An 11173-nucleotide genomic window follows, 5' to 3' on the forward strand; every position below is an offset into this window, starting at 1 on the left:
GGATGTGATTAATCGCAATTAATCTTTGCACAGCCCTAATATATACATATATACACTTTTTAAAGTATTTTTTTTTAATGTGATGTAATATTAATGTATTGATCATTTTAATAAATTCATAAATTACACTTCACTGAGCCATTGTTGACACTTTTGTGTACAGACTATTTTATTTCTAAAGGAAATAAAAAAATTAGACAGGTTTGACAATATTGTTTTGTGTCAACACGTAAATGCCATACAGTACATGTTGTTGATGTAGTTATGAAGGACCCTCTTTAGATCCCAAGCAGCCCCCTCGGCTCCAGCCTGCCTGCCACCACAGTCAGCACATGTGTCCCAGCTGCTCATGCTTGAGCATGTTAATGAATGTATACACATGCAACACATACATGTATACAGTTTATTTAGCAGATACCACCTCAGTGTGTCCAACAGACTACACTGATGTATTTATTTTAACCTTAAGATAAGATAATCAAACATAACTCAAAGATCCAGCACAAGTCCTCCTCTGGTTTAAATCATGAAATCCTGTTACATTCACATGTCAGACCAAATAAAGCATGTTATTTGTGTTGTCTCATACAGTAAAACAATGCTTGGTGTTTACATGGATATCCTAGAATTTTTTATTGTCGTTTAAACAGACACATTTTTAAACTTTTCTTTTTTTTCTAATTTTTTCAAACTTATAAACAAATATTGTTCCAAAGCAGTTTTATAAAGAATGTTGTCATTCTCTTTTATGTTTTGTCTTTGACTTTTATCAAATCAAAGAAAAATTATGTCCTTTTTGCAGACTCCCTAGCACCTATTGTGCCCCCCCCCCATATCCCCCCCCCCCCCCACACCTCCCCAAAGGGAAGCCACATCCCATTTTTTTAAAAAATGAATCATGGAGAATTTTTTTTATAGGTTTCAACCATTCCAGGATGGGTCCATGTGAGCCCCTGGGTGCATCTTATCTTACCTTAGGGACAAACTCAGTCACACTAACACAATCTAGATGGCTGACCTGGTCCCAGATCGTCCTCACACTATCTGCTGTGTGTGTGCGTGGTCTTAAGTGCCTCTCTTTGCTCATTTGGCAGGACATTTCTTATGAATAATTTCTCCTTTGTTTTTGCTAAATTGGATGCTGCGATGTGCACTGGAGTGCCCCTAGACCCTGCCATGTGGATTGGGACCCCAATTGAGTGCTGGGGTTGGAGAAGAGCGAGTAATGCACATACTGTACTTGCTTGCTTACACACACACTTAGCATGGCAAACATTTTCTCAGACAGCACTGACCCTCTAATAAAGATATTAAGGCCTTATTCAGAGCTCAGTGAACAAGTTTGGTCCTGCAGCTTTTGTTTGATCAATTATTTTATTTAATATAATGTAGTATTGATTGAGTATAGGGTACGGAAGCCTGTTTCTTCATCAGTGTGAAAAAGTAAAAAAAAAAAAAAAAGATTTGAAAGTTTGAAATAAGTACTAGTCACAATTACGAGATATACATTTACAAAGAAAATCATATACATTTTGAGATAAAATTTAAGTTTATTAGGCAGTAACATGCTTTCATACTAGGATGAGTGATTAATGTGTGCTGTGTTGATAAATAGGGTTTAATCATCGTGTTATATTTAGTTACTTGTTGCCTGTTTCTTTTATTTTTGTGGATTGCCTAAACTTATTCTTAAAATAATATCAAGACACACACACACATACATGACTCGCCCATTCCTGAGGTATTGCAATGCAGCAAAGAAAAATTATGATGCACATGATAATTGGAGAAGGTGAAGTCATGCAAAAGCAAACCAACAGGAAAGTGTCTTTCTCATCATTACATATTTATCTGCCTGTTAATGGCATCTCCAGTGGCAACACAGCCCCACTTAATCCTGCCTCTGCCCCCACGAGGTCCAGTCCTCATTAAGAATCAACTGAATTTTTAATGTTCTATAATTCTTTCATACTTCACCATAATTTGCCTTGATTTGTGTTTAAAGAATTTTTTTTTAACTTTTTCTTAATGCAATGAATTCAGAGACCCGTCCTTGGAATTAGAAAAGTTGGAAGTGATGGAGATGAACACTGAAAAAAAAAAAGTTTCAAGGGAAAAATGGAACATTGAAAGAAAAAAAGTGGTTGAGAAGACTTTGTTTAAGACCTGAGTATGTGAATGAATTGGACGTTGGAGGTGATCGGTAGATAAACTCTTCGGTATCACTTTATAGTAACTATGAGCATGAGTAAACAGTTAATTCATCATTCATAAAGCATTAATATACATTAATAAGCAGTTTATAAATACAGCTATAAATGCTTTCTTCTTGATTTAAAAGCATATTTATAATTTGTTTAATAATTGTATTTTCATTCTTTATTAATGATAAATGTATCATTTCTAAATGAAGAATTGCATTTTTTATAAACCAGTTATTTAAGAGTTGTTAGTGGTTCATAAGATTACTTAGAACATGCAAGTAAATGACTAATAAACTATTTAAATGTACATTCATACATCTTATTAATCAGACATATAGTGATGGTTACTTAGTGTGTTAATAAATGCTTTATTAACATGTATTAATGCTGTAATTCCGGGTTAATTCGGGTAGCTATAAAGCATTTAGTAGTGGTCAGTTAACTATGTTTTGTGAGCTCATCTAAAGTGAGAACTATTCATGCCTTGTAAAGCATTTATAAAGGAGATTTAAAGGTGCATCAATCTTTTAAACAGTCAAATGTAACAAACACAACACAGTGATACAGAACATAGAAATATTTAACAGCCTTTAAATCTCCTTTATAAATCCTTTACAAGGCATGAATAGTCCTCACTTTAGATGAGCTCACAAACATAGTTAACTGACCACTACTAAATGCTTTATAGCTACCTGAATTTACATTTACTTACACTTTCTAAGTGTTCTTATGAATGACTGACAACTCCTAAATAACTGGTTTGTAAATTATGCTATAATTAATTTAGAAATTATTAATTGATCATTAACAAAGTATGAAAATACAATTACTAAACACATAGATGTCCTTATAAATCAAGAAAAAAAACATTTATAGCTGTATTTCTAAACTGCTTATTAATGACTGTTAATGCTTTATAAATGATGAATTAACTGTTTACGCATGCTGAACAAATGATTAATAGCATGCATTTATTATAAAGTGTTACCAACTCTTCATTAGCGTCCACATTGGTGCACAGGAACAGGCCTCTTAGATGATTTACTATGATTGGGATTTTAGAGGACTCACGCTCCATCCCTGAATTTGAAAATATCCCTTAGGAAGCCAAAACAATGCTATAAGTTGCTATTAAATGTGTGTGTTGTGCATTTTGGATTGTACTGTTCATGTCTCTTTGAAACTTAACTAACTTGTTCCCAGAATTTCATAAAATAATATACACAACAAGAAAACATATTCACAATGAATGGGTTTGTCAAGGTGCGTGCGTGTGTGTGTGTGTGTGTGTGTGTGTGTGGTCTCTTTAGCTAAGCTAACGAGTATTTTGTGCTGTTATGCCTTGTGGTCAATCTAATTATTCACCATCTTTAAACTTCTTCAAATTTCTTTTTCTCATCCTTTCTTGTGGCCTCTGTTTGTTTCTCTGAGACATGGAAAGTAATACATTATGGAGAAATAGAGAAGAAAAAAGAACAAACCTACACACTTCCTGTAAAGCGCCAGCCCAAAACAGCCCCCACAAGTGAAATCGGAGCAATTCCATGGTCTGGCCTGCCCTCAATATTATTTAAAAAATACCCTGTTATTATTTAGGGAATAGAGAGAGAGACAGAGAGAGAGGCGCATGACTATTATCTTTATGTAGGTCCTTTAATTTTAATGCACCGCAGATTTATAGCTTAGCATTCCAGTGTGGAGGCACTGGGCACCCCACCCTGGTCATAAACTCAGCAGGACAGCGCCACAGTATTTGATAGCTCAGCTGTGACACACTGCACCTTCCCTTGTATCAGAGCTCACAGATAGCCCACCTCTTTCTTTCCTGTACTAAATATATACTATGTACTCCTAATCCTATTTTACCACTGTTTTGCACTATTCCCCCAATCCCCCTTCCGTGCCTCTCCCTACACCTACATATTTTGCCACCCACACAAGAAGAAAATGGCAGATTCACTGACATATGAAACATATGGAGGGCCTCAGAACCTCTGTAAAAACAATAGTGTAGCTCTGATAGCCTATTAACTTGGTGGAAAATGCTAATAGTTACACTGTGTTTGTACAAGACAAAATCATATTGCATATGCTAACAATTTTACATCTCATGTCGAAGTCAAAAGTGTCGTTTCTGGCTGTCTTTGTTTTGGTGTTTGCATGACTTTTTCTGTTAAATTTAGGATGTATCCCTGTCAAAATTACATGAAAACCAACTTGTCACTACATCAAATGTACTGTTGTTTTAAAACACATTTCTTCATAACTGATTCTTTTGATGCAATTTATTTTGGTTTTGGTGAGTATTTGTTTAGCTTCTTCCTCTGTTGGGTTAAAATGGGGTTGATACGTCAGCTCGGATGCTGTTAGTTGCCTTGATGCCCTCTAAACACAAAATATTCAATCTTGTGGAATTATGTGTACAATATACAAAGTTAAACAATCATAGCCTGGGGCAGTCTGGTTGGATTTTTACCAGAGTTGATCGCATACTTAAGTGCAGAGAGGACATTAACTCCAAGAGACATTCATTGAAAGGACACTTTGAACTGTTAAGCAGTTTTCAATTATTCCATACTGCTGACTCTTGTTTATAAGTTTACTAATACAACTTCTCATCTTTCTCACTAGGCACTTCACCGACAGCCCATGCAGCCGCTAAAGGACCACTCTCCAATCCGAGAGGAACCTGTTCCCAGTTCTGGAGCCGAAGAGAACCCTCAGGCTAATGCTGGTTCAGGCAACAGTGGAGGGGTTAGCAACATTACCAAGAAACCTCGCTCCCGCACCAAGATCTCACTAGAGGCTCTAGGCATTTTACAGAGCTTTATCCAAGATGTGGGCCTCTACCCTGACCAGGAAGCGATTCACACCCTTTCAGCCCAATTGGATCTGCCCAAACACACCATCGTTAAGTTTTTCCAGAACCAGCGCTACCACGTGAAGCATCATGGCCGACTGAAGGAGCTTGGATCTGAGGGCGGCGGTGTAGACGTGTCCGAATACCGCGATGAGGAGCTGCTCTCCAGTTCAGAGGATGCAGAGTCCAGTGAAGATGGACACGAGGAGATCTACGGTGGGCATGAGAGTGTGCCGGCCGGAGGGGCCAACTCTGTCTCAACTCCAGCTGTTTCTTCTGGCCAAGATGAGAATAAAGACAAAGGCCTGCCTCTGGGGTCAGCCAGACCCAGCTCCCTGCCCCCATGTGGTTCATCCTCAAGTCCCCGAGATCAGGCAGAATATCAGAGATAAAACAGCCTCCACAAAGACTATACTGTTGGTGGGTAGAGGCAAGGAGTGGGCACTTACAACTATTCTGTTGGAGAGGAGAGTGTACCGGATAGATTAGAAATTGACTGACAAAGACAGTGTCCTAACCAAGATCTGCATTTTGATTAAGGAGGTATGTAAAGTGTTGATGTTGAGAAATTGGTTGTGAGCTACTCCTGGCCTCATACCTCACTAGTTACTTGCAGGGATGTGATGGTACAGAGGCTACAGTATCCCTACAGTGTACTACAAGGAAAGTATTTGGCGTGCTGGAAAGCTTTCATTTACTAGATGTAAATCGTCAAATTACGGCAGGTTTCAAGACGGCTGCCATAACCCCATGTTGTCACAAGCATTCAAATTTGCATGCTAAGAATGTCAAGAAGGCCAGTCTTTCACCAAGTATTTCTTTTCTAATCAGAAAGCAGCAGATCTATTATAAGATACCACTATCCATGACCCCTCTTCACCTCTACAGGGTTAAAATGGCAGGGACAGAGCTTTAGATGAGCCATGGATCTCCTATAGGACACAAACAACTTTACTCCTTCCCAATCAGGGAGTCTAGTGGGCGGCTGTGGCTGTCCTCATCTTCCCCTCCATGATGGGGCATTCTGTCGGTCGCCAACGGAGGGGTTGTGCTAGACTGCTAAAGCAGTCAGTTGGGTTGGAGGTACAGATGATCTCTTGGGTGTACACATCAGCCCAGCCCAGGAACCCTACTATAAACATGTGGTGTGCTGAAAGGTCTACAGTTAGCGCAATGGCGCTTTTGAAGACCACGCCATCCCTCCCACAACCAGCCACAACGATCATTCCAAGCAGTCCCACACAGTTCAAGAAATCCCTCCTTTACCCCCACCACCTATGCACACCCAACACGGACTGCGCACAACATCACTAATCCGCAAGGTTTGCTTTATACAGATCTGTTTAAACTGTTGGTTTCATTACAGTTTTGCTCTCTCAGAGACAGAGAGAATAAAACGTAAAAGGCAGATGGACTGACTGCTATTGACAGAAGGACAAACTGCATCTGCTTCTGACCTAGTGGAGAAAAATGAACCATTTCAAGCAAACGCGCTTGTGAGAAAGTGCGGTAGTCCCTCTCTCTTCAGTCACCTCCCACGGCTCTCTCTTTTACTGACTGTTGCCCACAGTGTCCTGATTTGACCACACTTAGCCACACCCATCTCCACAGCACTATTTATTGCTATTTTCACCCTCAATTATTATTGTTGTTATTGTTATTATGGTTGTTCTTGCTGTTATTTTTAGTTCTATTTTCATGGTCTGGTATCAGCTCTTGACTTGCAGCAGATGGTGATGATAGACATTGTGAAAGAAAGAACACTGCCAAACACAGAGGAAAGAATTAGAAGCAGTTACTGAGTGAATCATGTGATATATACTGTCAATTCTATCAGCATTATGTACTTTTCCAAAGAGAACAGCACTTGGCAGATGAGGCGTTAAATATTAAAACAATAGAATTACGAGGAATCATTTGAATTTCTATGATCTTTTTGTGCATACGATGACAATCCTTCTTTTGAGCCAATCAGAACTCAGCAAGCATGAACTCTGCATTCTGATTGAAAATTTGATCAGTGTAACTTGAGGCAACATGGCCACCTGTTGCAAATCGTCCATGACACCATGGCAAAACACTTGGATCCAGGGTTCTGATTTGGTTTTTTTTTAAAAAATCAGCTGCTACTTGCTCTTTCACAGATAATAGACAAAATATTGTTGTTAACCATATGCTAACCCTTAAACTTTGTTTTAAACAAGTGATAATTGTGGTCTATGTCCATGTTTTGTCTATTTCAAATGGAAATGTTTTATTTAGAATCTGTAATGTGCAAAATGCTGATGTAGTTCTTGCAATTACTTTGAGCATCCTGACTCTATAGGGGCTTTCACACCGGAGGAACCTTTTCATTAGTTCCTAAAACTAATGGTGGAAGTACCCGCTTTTTGCCGTTTTCACACCGTAGGAACTGGGAATGATGATAGCTCTAGGAATGCCTTTTGGTGGGGAACTAAATTAGCTCCTATACTTCAGAGAAGGGTCTAACCCAGCACAATAGGAACTACCAGTGACGTAACTGTACGTCGATTGGCCAAGTGCATACAAAACACTAGCACCTGCCATTTTTAAAATCCATGTACACACACAGATTATAGGCTATATATTTACTCCACAAACTAACTTGAACTCTACCTTTATGCTGAGAAAAACATGACTTTGAGGGGACCTGTATTGGACATTGGATATCAACACTAATACATTTTTATATACCATTTATATAACACTTATTATCTAATAACCGTCAAAATAAAAGTCAACAAGTGCGGTATACGTCACTTCAGAGTTCCTACTGTTAGTGCGAATGCATCACCCTAGGGGAATATTTAGTTCTCGGGGAACCACCCTGGTTGCTAGTTCCCGTTGCGGAAGCCCCTTTTCACATAGGCACAGTGTCCACACCTGCACATACGTATGAGTAATGCATTCCAGCAGAACATTAGTTAAAAATGGGTATAAACATATTTTTATCAGAAATTATAGAAGATGGCATCCCAACCACAAGGATAAACATCACACTGTTGTATCTGTTGGGTTGTATTGTAAGTATATAACCTTGAGATTGGTTTAACCGTTGATCATTTGTACCTTGTTATGATTTCACGTGCTATATTTTCTAAGTGAAGAACAGAGTAAGGCCTTAAAGACTTAAGATCAGGGAGTGACAATAATTCATATGAAAGTGTTAGAGACACAAGAGCCTGGTGTACTTACCTGGCAACTATTGACAGCCCAAGAGTGTGTTGTGGTTCTCTGCTGCTCACTTCTCTAGAGAGATTGAATTCTTCTAGCCATTTTCCAACCAATTTACCCATCTGCATTGTCTCCTTGTTTCGATTGCACTCACCCAGGTCTGCATTTGCCCAATTAGGATCTTTAGGGTCTTTATCAATCATAAGTGGTTATAAACCTTACAGTGCGCACGTCCCTGTCTGTCATCGTAGTTCCCCTAAAAATCTTGTTCACTGACAGCAGTCTAGTCAAGTCACCTTTATTTATATAGCGCTTTTTACAATACAGATTGTATCAAAGCAGCTTCACAGTGGTAACATGAAAATAATACAACACAGATCAATAAAATTGTTGAATATTAAATGTCCCAAACTAAGCAAGCCAAAAGCCAAGGCAACGTGGCTTTTGGCATGTCTACAGTCTCTTAGGATATTTCACCCTATAACTTTTAAACTTTTTAAAGTTTGTTACATTTAAGTATTATCCTCCCCTCTAAGCGGTCGAAATGCTTTGTCTTCTTCTGAACTTTAAATGAAACAAATTCATTTAATTCAAGATGCACAATATTCGCTGGGAGATCTTGGATACCTGCAGGTTTTGCAAAAGGTCTTTAATAATACGGTAGTGATTGCCTGCTTAATCTACACCTTACTTAAGCCCGTCAATCATCAGTCACTTTGGGAGGCCTGTACCGCCTCTTTCGTTACACTGCGTGCATCTTTTCCAAATCCCGCCACCCTGCTGAGCCAAGATCAGCTGGAGACAAGCACTTCTGATGAGTCCGTCCATATACACTTCTCAAATTACCCTCATAAATGATGAGTGCGTGTGCACGCATGTGTCTGTGTGTCCTAGACTGGTGTTTGACCTACTATGGGGGTGGCTTACCACTCAGCGGGAGCGAACAACCTCGCACTTCTTCTACTCCATCTCCTCCTCCTCTTCATCTTTGTCAGAGTTAGTGGTGAGAGTGACGCCAAAGAGAAAACAAAGAAGATTCCAAGAGTCCCTGATGAGCACTAGGTCAAGGTCACTGCCCAATTATCCACGTCTTTCATTTTCACTCTGTACCATCTCGCGGTTCCCTCATTTTCTCGTTCACCAGGCGGGAAAGTAATCGTTGTCTCTCATGCTGTGGTGTCGAGGTTAAGCGGAGGTGATCATGTCTTCTGGCGAGGGTAGTTTCTTGAGAGGCAGCAGACTCCTGGATTGGCATGTCTGAGAAGTGTTGCAGTTAAGACAAAGGCTTTTGTTCATCTACAGTACAAAGTCACTATAACATTAGGTTGACTTTCAAAGTTTTGGGTGGAAAAGCTGAAGGTCTCCATTGCCACTTTCTAATATTTACACACATACAGATTTGGACAATGTTCCTAACTTTGATTTTCCTTGTGTTTGTAATGTGTGACTTAGATATTAAATGTACAGGTACACAAGAATATCACATACTGTACAAAAGAGGAAGAAAATGCATTTTCAATATGGATTTGCGAGGAAGGATGCTCTTGCTCGTCTTGCTAATGCTTTCGTTTATCTTACAGTGCCTCTGAACTAAGCACAATGCTCCAGTTCTTTGCTTCGGAGATGACAAAAATTAGACGATCTCATAATTTTCATCATTGTTTTCATCGTTTTTGTACTCATAAACGCCTACAATGTGAATCAGGATTGCCACTCCTGAATTGGTACTTTCCTTGTCAATCGAATGCATTGTCATTATCACTAAGTGATAATTAACTTATGTGCATCAATTGGCTTCTTTGTTTGTATGACAATGTTTTGTTCTTTGATTTTGTTTTTTCAAATGCTGTTGTTTAAATAAAGTGCATTCAAAGATTTATAGAACTATTGCGTGTGTGTTTGTTCTACCTGCAAACTCTTGACTGAGCTGGGTGGTCTACAAGTCTATGGCTCAAATTGCTTTATCCTTAGTCCACATTACAGTCACAAAAGTTAAAAGAAAGTAGTGACTAATGCACAGTGCTATGTTGTATTTAGTAGAGGGATTAGAAGTGGAGACAAATGAGTGGAAAGAAACGAAATACAGTTTTGCTTGTACATTAAAGCAATCAAACAAACCATAATAGGAAAAAATGTTACTGGAAATGGCAATCTAGTGTTTCGTGCTTATCCATTTAGGAGAATTTGAATAAATAAACCACTTGATACTGCAATCTAGTGAGTAATGAAAAATATTCTAGCATATTGCTTCGATGTCTATCTGAAGTGTCTCTATAAATCACACTTGCATAAGTAAATTCCTTAGAATCAGACATTATTCAAAATATCCATTTTGTCCCAACTGAAAACAAAACATGACTTTCATTTCAACACAATAAACAAGAACTACACTGAGGAAAAGTTTCCTGCATCAATAATTCCACGCCTTATTGCATTTTACAACGTGATTGCTGGAGGCTTCTTCGCATTCATTCCATTGTGTGCTCTCTTGGGCTTATTGTGGGTTATGAAATACACATTTACATACAAGTGATAAACTTCCACTGGCGTTAACGCCACTGAATTGCCTCAGCATGTATGACAATTTTTGTTATTTATTATTTTGTGAAATGGTAAGAATTGGATTAATTACGTGAAGGCCCATCCGTTCCTTGACCTTATGCAGTACCGCAGAACTAACTCAGTGTCCTGTCTCTGGCCACCTGCCATGATTTGCTCCATCCCATGGTTCCCTTCTCTGCAGAACAGCTTGCAGTGGTGTCCTCTGGTTTTCATTCCACACCAGCCCTCCAATCTCCTAAATTGAACTTATTATTCGCTCAATTGGCTTGCTTTAACCCTTTCTCCCCCTCCAGGTTCAGGCCTGTATGTCATTAGCCAGGGGATTTTTCGGTCGCAGCGAGAGCGTCAGGAG

At 38.9% G+C, this 11173-nt stretch overlaps 1 protein-coding gene across 4 annotated transcripts in view; it reads left to right on the top strand.

Moving 5' to 3' along the window:
* The window catches only part of satb2 (SATB homeobox 2), a 53120-nt gene extending 42986 nt beyond the window's left edge, over positions 1-10134 (top strand). For all 4 annotated transcript variants that reach the window (XM_089133175.1, XM_089133177.1, XM_089133174.1 and 1 more), the window contains one exon: positions 4836-10134. In XM_089133175.1, the coding sequence (XP_088989301.1) occupies positions 4836-5456 (621 nt within the window). In that variant the 3' untranslated portion in view covers positions 5457-10134. The remainder of the gene's footprint in view (positions 1-4835) is intronic.
* Positions 10135-11173: the final 1039 nt, after the last annotated feature.

The sequence above is a fragment of the Pimephales promelas genome, chromosome 7 (genome assembly GCF_988280905.1).
Source record: "Pimephales promelas chromosome 7, fPimPro1.hap1.1, whole genome shotgun sequence".
Classification (NCBI taxonomy): domain Eukaryota; kingdom Metazoa; phylum Chordata; class Actinopteri; order Cypriniformes; family Leuciscidae; genus Pimephales; species Pimephales promelas.